Genomic DNA, 22,067 nt, shown 5'->3' on the forward strand with positions numbered 1-22,067 from the left:
ACAGTTTTCTGAGTAGAAAATAGCCATTCACATTTAACTGGTATAAACTTGCAAACCATATGTAAAATAAGGGTAAGATTATTTAGCCACATCTATAGTCATAGGATTTGGAGTTTTTAAAAATAATGTTTATATGTGGATAAAGCTAACATAGCTGCCTTTTATTTGGCTTGGTTTAGGGTTTTTGGTTTTGTTTTTCATTTTTATAGGTAGAAGACTCATAGTCACAAGGTCATCTAGTTCAACCACAATTGTATAACCATTATCTAATCAACTTAGTGTAATTAATATAAATTTATTATTAAATATAAGAAAGGTACATTTTTTTAAAAAATTTTGAGTACACACGGTGTTGCATTAGTTTGAGCGTACAGCATAGTGATTCAGCTTCTGTACGTGTACCGTGCTTGCCACGTCTGTCCCCATACACTGCTAGTACAGCATCACTGGCCGTATTCCCTGTGCTATGCCTTTTAGTCCCGTGACTTATTTGTTCTCTGGCTGAAAGCCTGTATCTCCCACTCCAAGAAAGGTAAATATTAATCTTAATTTATAAGCTTTGAAAAGCAGTACAGTACAGCCAGCTTCTGTCTCAGAGCATACCCTTTATAGTTAGTCATGTCTGTTTTTGAATCCCACTTGCATCACTTAAGGACTGGGTGGGTAACTTTGGGCTAGCTAATTGATCCCCCTGAACGTCAGTTTCTTCTCAACCCATAAGGATGTTGGCATGATTACAGTAGATAATGTGAGTGAAATGCCTAGTTTTAGTGTCTGTCAAATAGCAGGCACTCAGCGAGTACTTGCTCTTATCATTTTCGTTACTAGTATTTTAAATATTTAAGACATCTTATATCTGCGCATTACATTTTTCATGGCTAAAAACACCTCTCTTGTTTTTCAGAAAGCACCTCTGAGCTGCTCTTACTATCATCTTTTGAAGGTACAAATGAAACAGGAAACAGTCAAAGTAGGTGCTTCAGGAAAAGACATAAAAGTGAAAACGAACCTAATTTGCAGCAGCGACTCTCCTGGGGAAGCAGAAACCGCAATCTTAGTGGCGGAGTACTGATGGGACTTATGCTCAATAGAATCAACCAGGAAGCAAGCCCTGGAGATATGGTTGAAAAACTAGGAGCTGATGCAAAAATTCTTTCAAACGTTATCTCAAAAAGCACAAGACCGACTAGTCTTGATATCGGAAAGCCACCTTTAAGATCAAAAAGAGACAGTCTAGAAAAGGAATCTAGTGATGACGATACACCTTTCGATGGTCCTAATTGTTTGGCAGATAAAGTGGATTCTCCAGTTATTTTTGATTTGGAAGACTTAGACAGTGAGACAGATGGATCAAAAGTGGGATACACTGCTTCACAGAACCCCCAGAGGATTCAGCGTATGAGCAGCAGCTTTTCAGTAAAACCTTCTGCAAAAACGGACGTTGCCACAGGATTTGATCCCCTCTCTCTTTTGGTTGCTGAGACTGAACAGCAGCAAAAAGAGGAGGAGGAAGAGGATGACGAAGATAGCAAAAGCGTTTCAACACCATCCACCAGGCGTGACTTAGCGGAAGAGATTGTGATGTATATGAATAACATGAGCAGTCCTTTGACAAGCCGCACGCCAAGCATCGATTTACAACGGGCATGTGATGACAAATCAACCAGTAAGAAAAGTCCAACATTGGTCAAGGCGTGCAGAAGATCTAGCCTGCCTCCCCATTCTCCGAGGCTAATGAGACTTACCAAATCTAAAAGTTATACAAAAACTGAGGAGAGACCACGGGACAGACTCTGGTCTTCTCCAGCCTTCTCACCTTCTTGCCCATTTAGGGAAGAATCTCAAGCTGCATTAACCCATTCATCACCTTCATTTAATTTAGATACACTGCTGGTACCTAAACTAGATGTTCTAAGAAACAGTATGTTCACTGCTGGGAAAGGAGTTGCAGAGAAAGCCAGCAAATGGTATTCAAGATTCACCATGTATACCACATCATCTAAAGTAAGTTCTCTTCGAGTTTTCTACTTTCCCTTTTACCGTCCTCCACCACCAAAATTCCTTCCTTGCAAAAATGTCTGTTTTTACTTTGCTCCTTAAACACAGCTTTACCAAAAAGGACTCTTTGGATGCATAAGGTCTGTAAATATCAGAATTTGAACTTGAATAATAAGTAATGAAAATTCACTAAGGTTATGTTTATAGTACAGTTTTGAAAGAAAATGATCTGTAGCTGGAGTAAAAATCAGTGTTATATGAAAATGCTTACTGAGCTTTATTATTTCCTTCAAAGTGCAGATTTTTTTTTTCAGATAGTGTTCAGCATGCCTTCGAAAATTGCTGGCTGATGTAGGACCTTTCCTCCTAGTTAGGATGGAGTAGCTTGTGATAGACCTATATACATATCTCCCAAGAGCAAAAAGCTAAATGAAATACAAAGTATCTGTTTAAAGTAATCAGAGAGTTGCTAAAGCACCTAGAAAGCAGAGGTGCGAGATTCTAGCAGTGAATCGCAGAGAGGAGCCCAAAGTGCTACAGCTGCTTTCCCCTGAGGGCGTTTGTTGATTCTGAGCACAGAGCAAAGGGCTGCAAATCCAGGTTTTGCCTTAGAGGACTGAGGAGAGGTGAGGGGGACACAGAGTTTTAGGATCTGGTGGAGCTGGAGAGACAAAAATCAGAGACTCTTGAGGGTCCTCAGATACACCAGTTTTTTTCCTTCAGGACATTTTCCCAATACTGATACTGCATAAGACAGGAGGCTAAAAAGGTAAGCAGAAAGTCTCTGACAAATTAGAGTTTTCAGCAGTTCCATGGTGCTGGGAATAGAGTCACAAAGAGTTCATAAATTCCAGGGTGGGGGGTGGGGGTAGAAGCCGGGGGAGCTTTGGTAAGCACACCAAGCCCTTTGTTGGAAGTCCCGCAGAGCCATGCCTTGGGAGCGTTGGCAAACCAGAGTTGGACTGCACCTGACCAAAATAGCAACCTAGGCTTGACTCAGCTCAGCCTGTGATTAGATGAAGATAATCAGCCTTTATCTAACACATGAAAGACTGTGTCCTTTCTGGAGGAACAGAATATCATCTGGAGTCCTTATAATTTTTTATATATAATCTTTTATATTATTTAGTTAAAAATAGCTATACCAAGAGACAGGACCGTAACTAAAAAACAGAAGAAAAGTTCAGGTGATCCAAGTATTTAAATTAGCAAGAGACTTTGAAATAATTTTAATATGTTCAAGAAAATCAAGGGAAAGCTGAAGAAAAACAGCTGCAAAGGTAGAAAATTTCACCAGATAATTATCTATTAAAAAGAATCAAGTATAAATTCTAGAACCGAAAAAGATATGAAATTAAGAATGCAGTAGTTGGATTTAACAGCAGACAAAACACAGAAAAAGAACGTTTGTAAACTAGATGGAAACTCAGTAAAAAATATCCACTTTGAAGCAGATTGGAAATCAAATGGAAAATAAAAAAACGAATGTGGGAATTAGTGAAAATGTCTAACACTGATGTAATTGAGTTCCAGAAGACAGAATGAGATAGAAAGAACATTTAAAAAGTGAATTGCCAAAAATTTTCCCAAAGTGATAAAAGATGGCAACTTACATATTTAGAAGATCTACAAATGTCAAGCAGAATAAATGCAAAGAAAACCATACTTATTATGCATCTAATTTTAAAATAGATGGAAATGGAATACAAAGAGGAAATCTTAAAAGGAGCCAGAGAAAAGAGCTTATCTTACCTTCGAATGGAACAACAGTAAGAAACTGCCATTTGTCTTCTGAACAGAAACTTTGATGTCAGGAGACCCTGGAAAGATACCTTTAGAGCACTGAAAGACAATAACTGCCACCCTATTTTCCTACACCCAGCAAATATCATCTTTAAAAATGAGGGTGAGGGGGCGCCTGGGTGGTTTAGTCAGTTGAGCATCGTCGGACTCTTGGTTTCAGCTCAGGTCATGATCTCAGGGTTGTGGGGTCAGGCTCCGAGCTCAGCGGGGAGTCTGCTTTAAGATTCTCTCCATCTGCCCCTCGCACGTGAGTGTGTGTGTGTGTGTGTGTGTTGTGTGCACTTGCTCTCTCTCTCGAATAAATAAATAACTCTTTAAAAAAAATAAAAATGAGGGTGAGCATCCTAGCTCCACTGTGGGAACATAAAGCCACTAAAGCACATCCCTCCTGCTGATTATAACTAATAACCCCAGACAAAATGCCAAAAAACAACTATCTAAGGATTCTGAAGAAGCAGGCAGATTGTGGGGAGGGACCCAGACAGAGGTGAATTCCCCATTTTCTTGTCTCATGCATCTTTGCCCCAAGAGCAGGTCCCCATCACAGTGTGGTGTGGCAGCCCTGGCAGCTGAAACTTCAAGAGAAACCCTAGTTCCTGGACAGAGGAGCCAGAGAAGGGGGCATCTGTGGGCTGGAGAGTTTGAGGGGCATCTGAGAGAAGGGGATTCCCAGATTCTGTGAATGGCCCGCACGAGTGTCAGCCTAGTCTTGAACTACACATAACATGGGATAAAGGTGAACCGGCAAAGACGAGTCTTACAGGACTAAACTAAGAATTAAGTCATTGCCTACAAAAATTGAAATACAAATTACAGTCCGAACATAACTTGGTCAGTAACAAAGCCTGCTATAACAAAAGCATCAGTGTTCTCCAAGAGATTATAACAGGACCCAGACCACACAACATAACATTCAGAGTGCCAAAATAAAATCCAGAATGACTTGATAAAGAACCAGGAAAATGTGACCCCGTTCTCAAGGGAAAGACAACCCTGAGACAACCCAGATGTTGGAATTATCCTGACAGAAACTCTGAAGCAGCTATTATAACTAGATTCCCTGAAGTTAAAGAAAAACACATTTGAAATAAGTGAAAAGGAAGGAATTATCAGCAAGAAATAGGAACTATTTTAAAAAACACGTTTTATAGCTAAAAAATACCCTCTGAAATAAAGTCATTGGATGGGTTCAGTAGCAGAATGGAGAAGATAGAGGAAAGAATCCATGAACTTGAGTAACAGAAATTATCCAATTAGAAGAACAGAGAGAGAAAAGACTTTTTACAAAAATGAACAGAGCCTCAGAGATTTCTGGGACAGTATCAAAAGGAATAACATATAATTGGAGTTCCAGAAGTATTAGAGAAAAAGATTGTGGTAGAAAAGATACCTGAAGAAATAAAAAATGGAGAAATAAACAAATAAGAAATAACTTCCCAAATTTGGTGAAGGATATAGATTTACAGATACAAGAGGCTCAGTAAACTATAGACAGGATAAACTCACAGAAAACCACATCTACACACACATAAGCAAACTACTAAAAAGCGAAGATATCCATCTGCTAATAAAATAGCTGCTGGGAGGAAAAAATAAAAAAAATCTTGAAAACTGTTAAAAGAAAAATGACACATTACCTACAGAGGAATAAGGATTTGAATAACCATATATTTTTTCCACAACCCATGGAGGAAAGAATACACTGGAACAACACCGTGCAATTGTTAAAAGACCTGTCAACCCAGAATTTGATATCCAGTGAAAATATTCTTCAGGGGAAAAGGTGCAATGAAATAAAAGAAGAGAAGATAAAAGAAGAGAATCCTGGTCAGCAGACCTGTTATATGAGATATGCTAAAGGAAGTTCTTCAGGCTGAAGAAAAATAATACCACAAAGAAAACTGGACCTGTAGGAATGAAGGAAGAACAGAATTTTTTTTTTCTTTAAACAGAAAACATGGTAAATAGTTAATATAAAAGACTGCTTTCTGACCTCTTAAATAATTGCCCAAAACAAAAATTATGACATTATCTTATGGAACATTCAATATATGTACATATTTTACAGTGATAAAGAGATCCATTCTGCCAATACTCATTATAGTTATGTTATTACATACCAAGAGGTACAATACTAACTTTAAGTAGACTGTAAATGATCGGGTGTGTATGATTCCTAGAGCACCCACTTTTAAAAATACAATGAGGTATAGCAGAAAAGCCAGTACAAATATCCAAATAATCCTAAAAATAACACACACACACAACATGACTAGAAAAAAATAAGTTGTATTATCTGGGCAGTAGAATTATAGATACTTAAATTTTTTTTTCTTTTTTTTTTTTTTAAAGATTTTATTGATTTATTTGACAGAGAGAGACACAGTGAGAGGGAACACAAGCAGGGGGAAGTGGGAGAGGGAGAGGGAGAAGCAGGCTTCCCACCGAACAGGGAGCCCGATGCGGGACTCGATCCCGGGACTCTGGGATCATGACCTGAGCCGAAGGCAGACGCTTAACCGACTGAGCCACCCAGCGCCCCTTAAATTTTTTTTTCTTTATACAAAAATTCATATTGACCAGATTTTTTTACTGTATTGTTGGTATAACCAGAAAAACATTTAACTTACACTTTGGTGTTCTCAAAAATGAAAACTGGAAATACATGTCTTTGAAACCTAGATTATTATGGAAAATAATAAAATGTAAACATACATGAAATTTTAAAAGAATAAAATGCAGTTCTAATGGTATCATCCTGGGCTGGGATTCACAGAGAGGAAAATGAACAGTAAAGGAAGCTTCAAAGTCAGCAAGGGTATCTTACCAACAGGTATCTCTACTTTGATCCAACTAAAAATGCTATCTAAATGATTTCCCACCCATGTTTGTCCAAATTAGTAGCCCATGTAAAATTGGTTGTTTTCTTTCTGTAGATGTTATAATGTTGATTAACTGATCATCTGGGTGATTAAGCATTTCCTCTGCCTTAGGAGTGACATTTTAAATAATTAAATTTAAATATGAAGGAAATTAAGCTTATAATTATGTCCTTAGGATCAAAGTTCTGATCGTACCAGTCTTTCTTCAGTGGGAGCCCAGGATTCTGAATCTACCTCTTTAACAGATGAAGATGTTTGCCATGAGTTGGAAGGAGCCACTTCCTCCCAAGAGAGCAGTGCCACTTCAGGAACTAAGGGAATTGATTTCAGCAGAACAAGTCTGGAAAGTTCTGCCTCCTTAGAAGGTTTGTCCAGTTCGGTCATACTGCAGTTGTATGTGGTACCTTTACTTTTTTTCCTTTGTTTTAATTTTGTAAAAGATTCTCATGGCTCCAAAGTCAAAACAGTAAGAACCAAGGCACTTTTAGAGAGGTCTACCTTCCATCCCCACCCCTTCATCTTGTTTTCTCCCTGTGCCTAGAGGTAACCATTTTTATTTATTTTGGTTTATCCTTCCGTTGTTGTTTCTTTAAAAATATAGGGATATGTGAGTGAGTGTTCTTACTACCTCCTTGTCTTCTAACTCAGAAAGTAACGTACTTTCCCGCTCCTTGTGTTTTTCACTTAACAATATATCCGAAAGATCATTCCATATCATCACATTGCATTGTCCCTTACTCATTTTTACGGTTGCATAGTTAATCATCTGTGGATGTATCAGAGTTTATTTTAATCACTTCCCTACTGATGGGCATTAAGTGTCTAGTCTTTGACTATTATAAATAATGTTATGATGCATATATGTCATTATATTTTTGCCAGGGTTTCTTTGGAAGATACAAATTCTTCCTTGAAGTGATATTGCCAAGTTGCCTTCCTCGGGGATGTACTAGTTAGAATTACCACTGGCAGTATATAAGAATACCTATTTCCCCACAGCCTTGTCAACAAAATATTTCTGCAGACTTTAGGGTTTTTGCCACCTGATCAATGAGGACTGTATTTCAGTTTAGTTTTTATTTATATTCCTCTTGTAAATTGAGTAACTGTTTATATGTTTAAGGACTATTTGTATTTCTTTTTCTATGGACTGTCCTTTGCCTACATTTTACTTGTTGGTCCTTTTTTTTTTTAAGGTTTATTAGCTCTTTTTATATATAAATATATGCAAATATATATATACACACACATTGTCTCTTAGGTAATTGCCAGCTACTTTCTCCAATTTTGTCAAGTTTTTGTACATGGTTTTTTTTTTCCCCCACACAGAAGTTCTTAATTTTATGTCATCAAATTTATTAGTGCGTCCCTACTGCTTCTGGATTTGGAGGTATTAGGAAAGATGTTCCCTTCCCTAGGTTCACCAGTGTTTTCTTCTGACACTTCTTTGATTTTCTTTTTAACATTTTCTGTAAAATTCTCTGTAAAGGACCGTATCTTAAATATTTTAGGTTTTGTGGGCCACACACCTCTTTGTCACATATTCTTTTTTATCGTTTTCTTTTTCTAACACTTTAAAATGTAAAAACCATTCTTAGCTTGTGGCCATACACAAGTGAATTTGACCCCCGATTTAGATATTTAATCCATTTGAAATTTATCCTAGGATATGGTGTGAGGAATGGATGCATTATAATACTTTTTTAAAATTTTATTTTATTGTTATGTTAATCACCATACATTACATCTTAGTTTTTGATGTAGTGTTCCATGATTCATTGCATATAACACCCAGTGCTCCATTCAATTCCTGCCCTCTTTAATACCCATCACCAGGTTAGCCCCTCCCCCCACCCCCCTCCCCTCTAGAACCCTCAGTTTGTTTCTCAGAGTCCATAGTCTCTCATGGTTCGTCTCCCCCTCCAATGTCTCCCCCTTCATTTTTCCCTTCCTACTATCTTCTTCTTTTTTTCTTTTTTTTTTAAACACATAATGTATTATTTGTTTCAGAGGTACAGGTCTGTGATTCAGCAGTCTTAACACAATTCACAGCGCTCACCTTAGCACATACCCTCCCCAATATCCATCACCCAGCCACCCGATCCCTCCCACCCCCCACCACTCCAGCAACCCTCAGTTTGTTTCCTGAGATTAAGAATTCCTCATATCAGTGAGATCATATGATACATGTCCTTCTCTGACTTATTTTGCTTAGCATAATACCCTCCAGTTCCATCCACATCGTTGCAAATGGCAAGATTTCGGTTTTTTTGATGGCTGCATAATATTCCATTGTATATGTACACCACATCTTCTTTATCCATTCATCTGTCGATGGACCTCTTGGCTCTTTCCACAGTTTGGCTATTGTGGACATTGCTGCTATAAACATTGGGGTGCACGTAGCCCTTCGGATCACTACATTTGTATCTTTGGGGTAAATACCCAGTAGTGCAATTGCTGCATCATAGGGTAGCTCTATTTTCAACTTTTTGAGGAATCTCCATACTGTTTTCCAGAGTGGCTGCACCAGCTTGCATTCCCACCAACAGTGTAGGAGGGTTCCCCTTTCTCCACATCCTCACCAACATCTGTTGTTTCCTGACTTGTTAATTTTAGCCATTCTGACTGGTGTGAGGTAGTTATCTCATTGAGGTTTTGATTTGGATTTCCCTGATGCCAAGCGATGTTGAGCACTTTTTCATGTGTCTGTTGGCCATTTGGATGTCTTCTTTGGAGAAATGTCTGTTCCTGACTTCTGCCCATTTCTTGATTGGATTATTTGTTCTTTGGGTGTTGAGTTTGATAAGTAAGGCAAGGGAAGCAAGGGCATTATAATACTTTTTGATGTGCACTTCTGATCTTTTAAAAAGCTTTTATTGTAGGGACTTTCAAATGTACACAGAAGTAGAAAGAATAGCCCAATGGACACCCATTTACCCTTTACCCAATTGCAATAGTTATCAAAAAATGGCCAATCTTGTTTTATCTTTCCCCCTCCTGTAGTCCCACTATTTTTTCCTTGCCCACTGGATTATTTTAAAGTAAATACCAGACAGCATATAATTTTATTCATCAATACTTCCATATGTAGCTCTAAAATATAAGGACTTTAATGTTTTATATTGTTAAAAAAATGGAATTCAACCAAGTAAATCTGAAGATCTAACTGGCTTTACTAAACAATTCATGAATCAGGCAGCATCCCATCTAGCAAGTAGAGGGGAGCTCCAAGAACTGTACAAAATGGAAGGTTTTTATAGAAGAAGGGTGAGGCAAGAAAGTTATTAGCAAAAGAGAAAGATAGTCCAGGCAAAGTCACTTTCCCTTAGGGGGAAGTGCATGGGGTGTATCATGCAGATTACTTCATCTTCCTTTGCGAGGTGGAGAGGGCCCATGTTGCAAACTCCCAGGCATTGGTCAGAAAATTCCTGACTGATTGGTTAAGACTACACTCTGAGGAAGTTGAAACTGCAATTAGATTAGGTGTTAAGCCCCTGTTGGGAACTCAGCCTAAGTGATGCCATTTTAGGCCAGTGGTTTTTCTTTTCAAAAAAATTTTTTAAACATTTTTTTAATTATGTATTTGATAAACATTTTTAATTTTATTAATGTTATGCATGTAATCTGTACACTTTTATGTATGTAAATACATTTCAGAAATTGAGGACACATGAGTAACCAGCACTTAGATCAAAACACAGAACGTTAACAATATCCAGAACCTCTCTCATGCACACATGTGGTCACTGCCCCCTTCACAGATAAACATTCTCTTCTTTTTTTTTTTTTAAAGATTTTATTTATTTATTTTGAGAGAGAATGAGATAGAGAGAGAGCATGAGAGGGGGGAGGGTCAGAGGGAGAAGCAGACTCCCTGCTGAGCAAGGAGCCCAATGCGGGACTCGATCCTGGGACTCCAGGATCATGACCTGAGCCGAAGGCAGTCACTTAACCAACTGAGCCACCCAGGCGCCCTAAACATTCTCTTCTAACACTGTGTTAGCATGGTCTGTTTGGAACACGTACACTATGTATCTTTTGTGAAGCATTCATTTTTTGAAAACATAATTGTAATGCTATTACATTTTTTAATGTTTTGATCGATATAATACTTTATATCAAATATTTAGTTTAAATTTTCACAGTTATCTCATAAAGCTCCTTTTATAGGTGGTTTGTTCAAGTTGGATCCGGATAAGGTCCCCTTGTTGCATTTGGCTGATATGTCTGTTAACTTCCTCTTTGTTCCCTCTCTTTTTCTCCCCCTTGTCATCCATTCATGAAGAAATCGGGTGATTAGCTCGCCCCCCCCCTTTTTTTAACATACAAGAGCAATTTGTTATGCTAAGAAATAAACCTCACAACCTGATTCATATTTATTAAAGTGAATATTCTGTGCTCTAGATTAATTAGATGTAAAAGGGAGGCTGCCCACATAAATGATTTCATTAGTCAAGCCTGATAGAAAGTACAAGAAAGCAGTTCTGAACTAGCTTTAGCAGAGATGGATTACAGAGGGTTGTGGGGAACCGTCCAGGGAAAGTACTGCAATTACCACCAGCTGTAAGCAGCTTACAGGTTGATGGAGGCTTCAGACCCTCTCTGTCCCTCTCAACCCATCTGTGAAACGGGCCTAGGACCTGTGGTGGTAGTTCTAGAGCTATCTTTTTTTACCATTGTCATTTATTTACTGAAGCAATCAGGCCATTAGTCTGGATTATGCTGATTGCATCCCTATGATTGTGAAGAGAGAGAGGTTCTTTTCTCACGGAGTTGAAGAATGAATCTTGTGGACAAAGGAGAGTGAGTAAAGTGATAAAAAGTTTTATTAAGCAAGGATACAACAAAAGCTCTCAGGAGTGAGAGGGGTCCCGCCAGGGTTGCCACCATGGGCCTCCACTGACAGTCTTTTATTTAGAACTGACCAGGGAGCTTGTGGCCTTAACATTCTTGTGACATCTTGGTTTGAGTAAGGGCTGGTGATAACATCTTTAATGGCTTACTTCTTCTTTAGGGTCTCCTTATTCTTTGTTGGTCACAATGTGACTGCCATTAAAGACCCCACCTCTGACGCCCAGGGCAGGGTGGTCTGGTTTGTTCTCTTATCTCTGGTTTTGTTATGCCTCAGCATTTCTGGGATTTCTGTGAACCCCCTACCTATCTCTCCCTACCTAACCCCGCCTGTCCCTTACTCAGTGAGACCCTTCAGACGTATACTTGGGGGATAATTGCCAACATGTATGGGGTGGGGGGCAGGTAGAGATAAAGGAAGTTTCCAAAGGAATTTTTATATGTTAAAGTAGACTTACAGGAATGGTGGGGGGGGGGGTGCGGGGGGGGGTCAGGTTAGGATTACCTTTTGCCCTTAGCAAAGTGTCACCATCCAAGCAGTTGAGTCCCTAAAGGAATGTCACTCTGCCCACCTCAAGGACTTGTCAATGGGCTGCAAGTAATAAGGAAATTTAATAACTTTTCTTCTGCCTTTTGGTGTTTAACATGTTTTTTCCTGTCTTCTCTATTTCTTGTGAACTGGTAGTTTATCCCATTACTTATTTTTTTACCCTTACTTTATAAAAATATGTGTTTATTCGTAACATTTAGTAACTACTGAGAAAAAAGAAAAAGAAAAGGTAGATTACCTCTAGTTTTATTAACAAGATATAGCCATTGTCAACAATTGATTTGACCACAGAACTCCCCTTCCTTTTTGTTGTTTTTGTTGTTGTTTTAATACCTACTAATATCCATAACTCTTAAGAATATATTTGGAAATTCTCTCCTCATGTTTAAGAACAAGATTACTGTACCAGATCTTAAAAGATCCTGAGAAGACGGAGAATTGCCAGTAAATCTTTTTATGATTGGAAATAAAATTAGCTATTTTATATGTTTTAGACCTTAGAACTAAACACATTCTTGTATTTTAAACATGGAAAAAGAGAAACAGCAAATTAGTAATTAAAATAACTGGAATGCCTTGTAGCCTGTACCCACAAAGTACGTCATAAGTGAGTGATGAGCCCATACCCACAAAGTACTTCGTAAGTGAGTAGCCCATACCCACAAAGTACTTCGTGAGTAATGAAGCTAGGGCTTCCCACCCCTAGCATGTGGGAAGCTGTAGAATCAGAGCACACTTCCTTAAGTTTGTACTCAAAACAAAAATGTGTGCCTTTTTTGGTTTTTTCTTAAATTACCTTTGCTATTTTGAATAAAACAGTTGGACATTTTATCAGAATTTATGGAGGTAAAAGATTTTCATATCCTTTCTCATTAATTGTAATGGTTTTGCTCTTTGTTTTTTAATAATGAACAGGATCCCTGTCAAAGTTTGCCTTACCTGGGAAATCAGAAGTGGCATCTTCCTGCAACACAAGTAATACAAATATCTTCCAGAACTATGCAATGGAGGTACAGTTTTAATCTGAAGAGCGTCTTCCTGTACTACTTACACTACTTCTAGAACTTATGTTCCTTACGATAGGTCAGGGGTAGAGTAATAAAAAGTTAAATATGTAGCTTCTGAAAATTTCAGAATGTATATTGCAGCTGAATAAACGTAAAATAGCCAGTATTTCAGAATACCGAAGTCATACTACTTCATCTCTGTTTAGGAAAGTCCCACGCCTCCTCCGGGATTTATCAACATACAAAAGCATTTCCATTTTCAGTATTTCTAGTTTCCCTGATTATCTCTATGTTCTTTTTGAACTTTTATTTCACATTTGAACCTCTTAAAAACCAATTCGCTATGCAAGCACACTTTTAGGATGAGGGGACATGGAGCTGTTTTGGCATTTGTGTCCCCTTTGCCCATCATGTTTTTCATTTTTTGTATCAGTTTGACGTGGGTATCTGCTGGAGATGTTGCTGTGTGTCTCTTTTTTTCACAATGCAAGAGTTATGCTTTTACACTTTAAAAGTTTTCCCAAACTTTTGTATAAAAATTGCTTCCAAATATATCTGTGAGTGTTGTTGCTTTTTCAGGCCAGTTTGTATAAATTTGGAAAATAGATTTGCTTGTAGCTGGAAAATAAATGATGAGCACAGATATTCCAATTGATGAAGTTTCTCATGGTTTCAGGAATTTCTATATTTTATTCATGTAGTGACAGCATTTACATTCATCTACAGCAACACTTCTTAAACTGTCTTTAGTGACAGACCAGGGTTTTGTTGGGGTTTTTAATTTCCAGTCTGTCCTGGCTGATGCTCTTGTGAAAATGTGTATTGATTACAAACTTAGATATTGCAGCAATGACCAATTGCTTTAAAGGTTTCTAAGTCCTCTTCTCAATTTCTTTACTTATCACAAATCGAAGAGTTTGTGGACCCACACTTGTCTGGTGACCACACTATGAGTAGCACACAGACCCATAATATGTAATTATGAATACCTATTTTGGGTATTAGCAAATTAATGCTTGGGTTTACTTTTTCACTGATAAAACCATGGCAGGTTCTGTAGTAATTTTAATGGTAAGGTTTCCTTTCTTAAATGCAAGGTTCCCTTTCAGGGAAAAATTTTGAAATCGATTTAGCTGAATGTAATCTATTTTTTGTTTGTTTGTAACGTCTGAATCCTTCTGACTTTTAGTTTTCTAATAGATTTATGGATTGAAGTGGTTTTTAATTCATAATATCTCCAACAGGCTCACTTTATAAAGTGCTGTTTTTTCCCATAGGTTCTTATCTCAAGTTGTTCTCGGTGTAGAACATGTGATTGTCTCGTCCATGATGAGGAAATCATGGCTGGCTGGACAGCAGATGATTCAAATCTCAATACTACATGCCCATTTTGTGGCAATCTTTTCTTGCCCTTTCTGAATATTGAAATAAGAGATTTAAGACGGCCTGGAAGGTAATGATTTGTGCTTTCTTTTTCCTTCATGTTTAAGGATCATATTTCCTAGAATATCTCTTTTCTCAAAAAGTTCCTTTAATTCACATTGCAGATACTTTCTGAAGTCAAGCCCATCTACAGAAAATATGCATTTTCCATCCTCCTTTTCAACTCAGACAAGGCAGTCTTGTATCTCAACATCAGCCTCTGGTCTTGACACATCTGTTATCTCTGTTCAAGGGAATTTTGATCTCAATAGGTAATTATAATTATGTGGAACTATATTTTAACATGTATTACACATGTTTCTGAAAATGACAGAAAAATCAGCTGACCATTTAAAATTTCTAGGGGCGCCTGGGTGGCTCAGTCAGTTAAGCATCCAATTCTTGATTTCAACTGAAGTCATGATCTCAGGATCATGGGGTCGAGCCCCATGTCGGGCTCTGCACTGGGCCATGGAGTCTGCTTGAAATTCTCTTTCTCCCTTTCCCTCTGCCTTGCTCGCACGTGTGCGTGCTCTCTCTCTCAAATTTCCATGTATAATAGATTCATAATCTTAAATTCTTTCCCCTAATTAAAAGTTTTAAAATTCTCTAATAACCTAAATGTTTAAACAGTTATATTTTATGCTTTATGAATCCCCAGAGTTTAAGCTGTAGAATTCTTATATGATAATGTTTACTAGTGTTTTAAAAGTAAAACTAACACCTGGAACACCTGGACTGGCTCAGTGGGTAGAGCATGCGACCCTTGATCTCAGGGTCATTAGTTCGAGCCCCTCATGTTGAGCGTGGAGCCTACTTTAAAAAAAAAAAAAAGTAAAAATTCTGTAGAACACCTGTTTACAGTGAACATCTTTCTCTTATCCCTGTCTCTTTAGGAATTAAATCAGTCCTAACTTACTTCTGCTTTAGAATATTTAATAACCTGAGAAAACATTTAGAACTGATAGAGGAACTATAAAATCAAAGGAAGACTTTACAGTAAGCCTAATATAAGTGAATTTACACTTAAAACAAATGCAGAAATTGACTCCATTTTGGAGAAGTGCCAGGTACATCATACTCATAACGGGGCAGGTGAAGTCATATTGTTAATGGCATGTGCAGGAAAAAAATGCCTGTGGGGTACCGGCTGGCGTGACCTGTTTGATCCTGCGTGCCTGGGCAGCACAGCCGCAAACCTATGTGCTCGTAGGATTAGTGGAGCTCTTTCTCTGACCGGGTCCCCCTAGCTTGTGACTCCTGAAGGCATAGGCGCCTATTTTTTCTGCTTTGTATCCTCTGGGCCTACTGGGCTTCCTGATGCGTAACAGTTGTCCACTAAATGTTTTAATAAATGAATGACTTTTGAATATTCAAAGTTCACTGGATAAAAAGGAAATTTAACATGATTAGACTACTTAAAAATATATCCTATTCCCCAGCCGACTTCTGACTAACATCTTTATTTGATTTCCTTTGCTGTGTATCCAGCTCTGATTCTAAAGATCTGGTTGTTCCGGATGAAATAAAGTAAATCTAGACAATGATACGCTTTTTTTCTTTTTTCAATGCCCAAGCAAATCTAAACTGCTGGAAAATACGTATGCCCGAAGTATTCAGATCCCTGCTGATAGATCAAAAACGGCTGTGTCAAAATGTCCAATATTTCCAATGGCCAGGAGTGTTAGTACTTACGGCCCCTTGGATAAGGAAGACACTGGAGGCCAGAAGCTCATTCCTACAGGCAGCCTGCCAACTACTTTACAAGGAGCTACCGTATGTATTTTGGTGTTTTTTTAAATTTGGACATTGATGATTTACATATGATTTTGTTCCCCTTGTCCTATGTAGCCTTATTAGCTTCAATTTTATATCAAGAAGAGTTTCTAGTCCCATGATACAATTCTAGTATTTCCTACTTATATGGAAATCATTGATAGGAATTTTTTAAATTGATTTAGTATCATCAATCTTGTATTTTCCATTTATGCTTTTTTATTTATTCAACAGGATTCTTTAGGATTAGAGTGGCACCTCCCCAGTCCAGATCCTATCACTGTTCCATATCTTAGTCCTTTAGTGGTATGGAAGGAGCTTGAAAGCTTACTGGAAAATGAAGGTGACCATGCAATAACAGTGGCAGACTTCGTGGACCATCATCCAATCGTGTTTTGGAACCTTGTATGGTATTTTAGACGTCTTGACTTACCCAGTAACTTACCTGGATTGATTCTTTCTTCTGAGCATTGTAACAAGTATTCAAAGGTATGAAAATAAAAATTAACTAAAAGGCAATGCTACCGTCACTATTATAATATTTGCATATTCTCAATGACAAAAAAGTAATTTTTATGCAAAGTTTTTTAAATAACCATCTGAATCATTAGATCAGTAAAATTGTTTTCATTGCATTTACAGATAGTTTTTCTTCTTACAGCCTAGCAGTAAGACAAAATCATGTTTTGTAGCCTTCTTATAAAATTGATACAAAATGGGCTGTGTTTTTGTTATAACCTCAAGAAGAAACTGTCAATGACTCTTATCAGAAGAGTTTGTGATTTGGCCCCACTCATGTCTCAAACCTCCTTCAAAAACAAGCCTTACACATGTTTAGGAGGATGTTTGTAATTCCTAGTTCAGGCATGTGCTACCATTCTCTTCAGTCCTTTACTCTTGAGTTTTTGCTTAACTAGTAAACAACTATGTGTTTACTTGTATTTTTGATCCATTGTTATATAAAAGTGTTTTATTTCTTCATATGCATCACCACCACTAAATCGCAACATCTCTAAGTTCAGGAACTTTTTCTGCCTACTTGTACTCATGTCTATGATTGTGCATGTGGTTTGGATTTTCAGCACATGACAAATGAATGACCAAGAGGTTAACTCAGTGACTTATCTAGGGTAGGGTCTTGGACTGATGTAGAATGAGGCTCCTGGATTCATTTTTCTGGGGACCCTCAGTCATAAGCTGGTTAAGGTTAGCCTTTTGTGGTACCCTTTCTTACTGATCTAAGTATTTGGTTAAATCTGCTACTTCAGAGGGATACCTGGGTGGCTCAGTCAGTTAAGCATCTGCCTTCAGCTTGGGTCATGATCCCAGGGTCCTGGGATCGAGCCCCGCATCAAGGCTCCCTGCTCTGCAGGGAGTCTGCTTCTCCCTCTCCCTCTGCCACTCATCCTGCTTGTGCGCGCTCTCTCTCTCTCTTTCTCAAATAAATAAATAAAATCTTAAAAAAAAAATCTACTTCAGAGATCATTAGCTTTTCAATTCAGCCCATCTTCCTTCAGTCGAGATAAAATGCATACAAACCAGTGATTTTCTGTTCTCTTTTCTCTCTCACACACATATAAGGATCTTTATATTTACAAAACCTTATCAGGTAAGGATCATTAATGAATATCTGTTTGTTCTTCAACACAGATTCCTCGCCACTGTATGTCTGAGGATAGTAAATATGTTTTAATACAAATGTTATGGGACAATATGAAATTACATCAGGATCCGGGACAGCCCTTATACATCCTCTGGAATGCCCACAGTAAGTGCTATCATAGAATGCTGACTTCGTCTGTGTAAGAGTAATCTCTGCTTGCTTTAAATAGCAATAGTAAACTAATGTATAACTAACTTTTATTTTACTTTACTACTTTTTGTCTTACAGGTCAAAATCGTACTCTTTTGTTTGAGAGTGAGTGTTAAGTTTGATGTTTTTAGTGCTATCTTCCATGGAGGCCAAGGGTTTTTTTGTTTTGTTTTGTTTTGTTTTGAGTGGTGCTATGTATGTGCTGGAGGGGTTATGTTTTGTGGAGTTCGCTTTTAGCCCATTGCTTGTCCCAGTTTCTTCTTTTTACATATTTGTTTGTTTCCATCCCAGGCTGCTGATTGAGAATTTCCTCCAGGGGCTGTATTAAGGAAAACTGCATTTTTAGTTTTTGTCTATTTGAGGCCACAGAAAGCTTTAAGCCTGTTTTCATCATTATGTGTCTTATTTTTTTCCTTTTTTTCTTTCTCATCCTTAGATTTCTATTCCTTTATCTATTGCCCTTAATTTGTTTTTAGTGCTTTGTAGCTTCTTGATTAACTATCAGTTGCTGCTTAATTATATTGTCCTTTACACGTAGAACATTTTCCTTCATCTGCTCTTTTGTTCTTTTACAGCCCAAAAGTATCCAATGGTCCATTTATTGCAAAAAGGTGATAATTCATTTAACCAGGAACTATTGAAAAATATGGTAAAAAGCATTAAAATGAATGATGTCTATGGACCAATGAGTCAAATTTTAGAGACACTGAATAAATGTCCTCATTTTAAAAGACAGAGGTAAGTCTGTCTTAAATGAATATATTGTTCCTCTAAGCAGATTCGTATTATTGGCTTAGTAATTTGTTTGATCACTTCATGCTTATATTAGCATAAATATTTTTGTATAGAATGTAGAGATTATATGAATAGTAATATCTTCTCCACTCCTTCCCCCCCTTAGGAGTTTGTATAGAGAAATACTATTTCTCTCACTTGTGGCCCTGGGAAGAGAAAACATTGATATAGGTAATCCAGCATAATATCTAACATGTAATGTTTATCTATCTTGGTATCATTTTTGAAGTATTTTTATATTGGTAGTCTTTATTATTATTTTAATATTTATTATTTTAATATTAAATTATATTAATATATTAGAAGAATTCTTCCTTTGATTTTTTTCATTTAATGTCCTAGATACTTTGGTCATATTATATCAACGATAAACGATAAAAGCTAACAGTTTTTGAGGCCTACTGTGTACCTGACATTGTACAAGTACTTCCCGTGTATTATCTCCTGTCATTCTCCCAAAAGCCCTATGAGATAGGGACTGCTGTCATTTCAGAAGGATGTAAGGTAGCTAAATATCTATTTCAGGAGGGCCCAAACTTTTTTGATTGATCATCTCCTTCTCCCAGTGATTGCGCTTGGGCTCCCTTTAAGTTGCCATTTCTAAGTCTCAGGAAAGGGCGGAAATAGCCCCTGGTAGAAAAAAGAAGAAAGGGGTGGCTGGGGGCGCCTGGGTGGCTCAGTTGGTTAAGCGACTGCCTTTGGCTCAGGTCATGATCCTGGAGTCCCGGGATCGAGTCCCACATCGGGCTCCTTGCTCAGCAGGGGGTCTGCTTCTCCCTCTGACCCTCTTCCCTCTCTTGCTATCTGTCTCTCATTCTCTCTCTCTCAAATAAATAAATAAAATCTTAAAAAAAAAAAAAAAAAAGAAATATAAAAAAAAGAAAGGGGTGGCTGTTAGGCATTGAGAACCTGGAGCAGAGTTTTGGCATCTTGTCTGAAAAGTTATAATGTGAATAAGTTGATGAAAGTGATAATGATACACATAAGTCCTCTGACTTGACTGGTATCTAACGTGGGTGCCCTGCTTAAGTAAACCCACTCCCGGTTAAAGAGAGAATATGTAATCAGCCATGCTTTTTAGGTGACTGTATATTGTCTTAACAAAAACATATCTGGTTATTTAGCGCTAGTCAACACTTTGGTTGACTTTTTTTCTTTAAGATTTATTTACTTGTTTGAAAGAGAGAGAGAGAGAGATCATGTGGAGGGGCAGAGAGAGAGAAGCAGACTCCCCACTCAGCACAGAGCAGGACACGGGGCTTGATCCCAGGACCCTGAGATCATAACCTGAGCTGAAACCAAGGGAGTCAGACCCTCAACCGACTGAGCCACCCAGGCGCCCCTCAAAATGATGACAATATATAATAAGCTTATGCCCTATTACAGGTTGCTCAGCCAGACCGTATGGAACATGAACAGAGAACAGGAGCACTGCCTGCAGTGCTGGCTCCCCAGCAAGTTCACTAGAGGGTGGGAAAGAGTAGGAGTTAGTGAATGAAGTAGAGGGCTTGGAGCAGCCATCCCTAACTGGGTGTCTCAAGGGGCTATCAGGTGCCTTCTGACCAAAGGTGACCTGTGTCACTGGGAATTGTCAGTCTTGGTGCCAAGAGAGGACCTGTAGAATCCAGAAGCAATGATGCGTATGGGTGAGATGGCAAGCATCTTACAGAACAGAACTACTAGATAAGGGGTAGTATTTTTTATGTACTCATTATCTAAAAGGGTTAACCTTTTCTGAGCACATTCTACAGAAAAGTCAAATTTAGTTAAACTTTAAAATAAATTTCCTGGCCCCCTAAAGTAATGGTGAGAGAGGGACAGTACGAAAGGCTTGTCTTTATCTCAGCAATCCGTCATTCACTTTGCTGTCGCCAAAGCAAGCATTACACGCCCCCGCAGTGGTGCTGTTAAGCACCCCTTCCCCAACCAGAGCCGAATTTACAAACACACTTCTTTTCTGACCCTAACCCCCACGCAAAATTTTACTCCTCCTCTATGAGAGCTGCTTGGAGATTATTACATAGGTACTTTTACTGGTACCTTAAAGGAGTTTACCATTTCATGAGTCCAAGAGCCCTTTTCCTCTGACTCTCTGCTTGATGACAGACCTGATAGTAACTTCCTTTGCCAATTCTTTGAAGGTTTCTGGAAGCATCTGAGTTCTTATGGCCTGTCCTTTATGGTCCTCTCTGGGTGCAAAGCTCTTCACTGTCTATATATGTTGGGTGTCCCTCAAAAAACTATCACTTTCTGTGTAGACCCAGAGTTGATGCCCGAGGAGAATTTAGAAACCCAAGGGGAAGGATTGGAGACTAGAACAATAATGGGAAGGGGGAAAAAAGATTTTATTTATTTATTTGACAGAGAGATAGCGAGAGAGGGAACACAAGCAGGGGGAGTGGCAGAGGGAGAAGCAGGCTTCCCGCAGAGCAGGGAGCCCGATGCCAGGACCCTGGGATCATGACCCGGGCCGAAGGCAGTCGCCCAACCAACTGAGCCACCCAGGCGCCCATTTTTTTTTTTTAAGATTTTATTTATTTATTTGACAGAGACAGAGAGAGAGAGGGAACACAAGCAGGGGGAGTGGGAGAAGGAGAAGCAGGAAATAGCCCCTGGTAGAAAAAAGAAGAAAGGGGTGGCTGGGGGCGCCTGGGTGGCTCAGTTGGTTAAGCGACTGCCTTTGGCTGTTCCTGCGGAGCAGGGAGCCCGATGCGGGGCTCGATCCCAGGACCCTGGGATCATGACCTGAGCCGAAGGCAGACACTTAACGACTGAGCCACCCAGGCGCCCCAATAAATAAAATCTTTAAAAAAAACTGTAATGGTTATGAAACACTGGAAACTATTAAAAATAAGAAACTTGACAAATGATTCTAATGTTCAACTGGAAAATTAATCATGTAGGAACTTATATGTAAATACCTACATAACCTATGAAACAGAAAAAGAAGAGCAAACTGAACCCAAAGCAAGCAGAAGAAAGGAAATAATAAATATTACAGCAGAAATAATGAAATAAAGAAAAAATCGGGAAAAACTATTTTTAAAAGAGAAACTCATCAGAATCAAAGTTGGTTCTTTGAAAAGATCAGTAAAGTTGATCTTTAGTTAGACTAGGAGAAAAAGAGAGGAGACTCAAATTAATGAAATCAGGAATAAAAGAGGGGA

General features: G+C 38.3%; 1 protein-coding gene across 7 annotated transcripts in view; it reads left to right on the plus strand.

The window, feature by feature from the left end:
- Nucleotides 1-22,067, plus strand: part of DENND4A (DENN domain containing 4A) — a 145,819-nt gene that overhangs the window by 118,624 nt on the left and 5,128 nt on the right. For 4 of the 7 annotated variants that reach the window (XM_078079181.1, XM_078079180.1, XM_078079182.1 and 1 more), the window contains 11 exons: nucleotides 905-2,004; nucleotides 6,859-7,048; nucleotides 13,003-13,097; nucleotides 14,372-14,547; nucleotides 14,642-14,788; nucleotides 16,094-16,292; nucleotides 16,527-16,781; nucleotides 17,943-18,060; nucleotides 18,184-18,210; nucleotides 18,681-18,843; nucleotides 19,007-19,071. In XM_078079181.1, coding sequence (XP_077935307.1) covers nucleotides 905-2,004; nucleotides 6,859-7,048; nucleotides 13,003-13,097; nucleotides 14,372-14,547; nucleotides 14,642-14,788; nucleotides 16,094-16,292; nucleotides 16,527-16,781; nucleotides 17,943-18,060; nucleotides 18,184-18,210; nucleotides 18,681-18,843; nucleotides 19,007-19,071 — 2,535 coding nt within the window. The remainder of the gene's footprint in view (nucleotides 1-904; nucleotides 2,005-6,858; nucleotides 7,049-13,002; nucleotides 13,098-14,371; nucleotides 14,548-14,641; nucleotides 14,789-16,093; nucleotides 16,293-16,526; nucleotides 16,782-17,942; nucleotides 18,061-18,183; nucleotides 18,211-18,680; nucleotides 18,844-19,006; nucleotides 19,072-22,067) is intronic. The other 3 variants (XM_078079183.1, XM_036087149.2, XM_078079186.1) reach the window with 1 other exon arrangement.

This window comes from Halichoerus grypus, chromosome 8 (genome assembly GCF_964656455.1).
Source record: "Halichoerus grypus chromosome 8, mHalGry1.hap1.1, whole genome shotgun sequence".
Lineage (NCBI taxonomy): Eukaryota > Metazoa > Chordata > Mammalia > Carnivora > Phocidae > Halichoerus > Halichoerus grypus.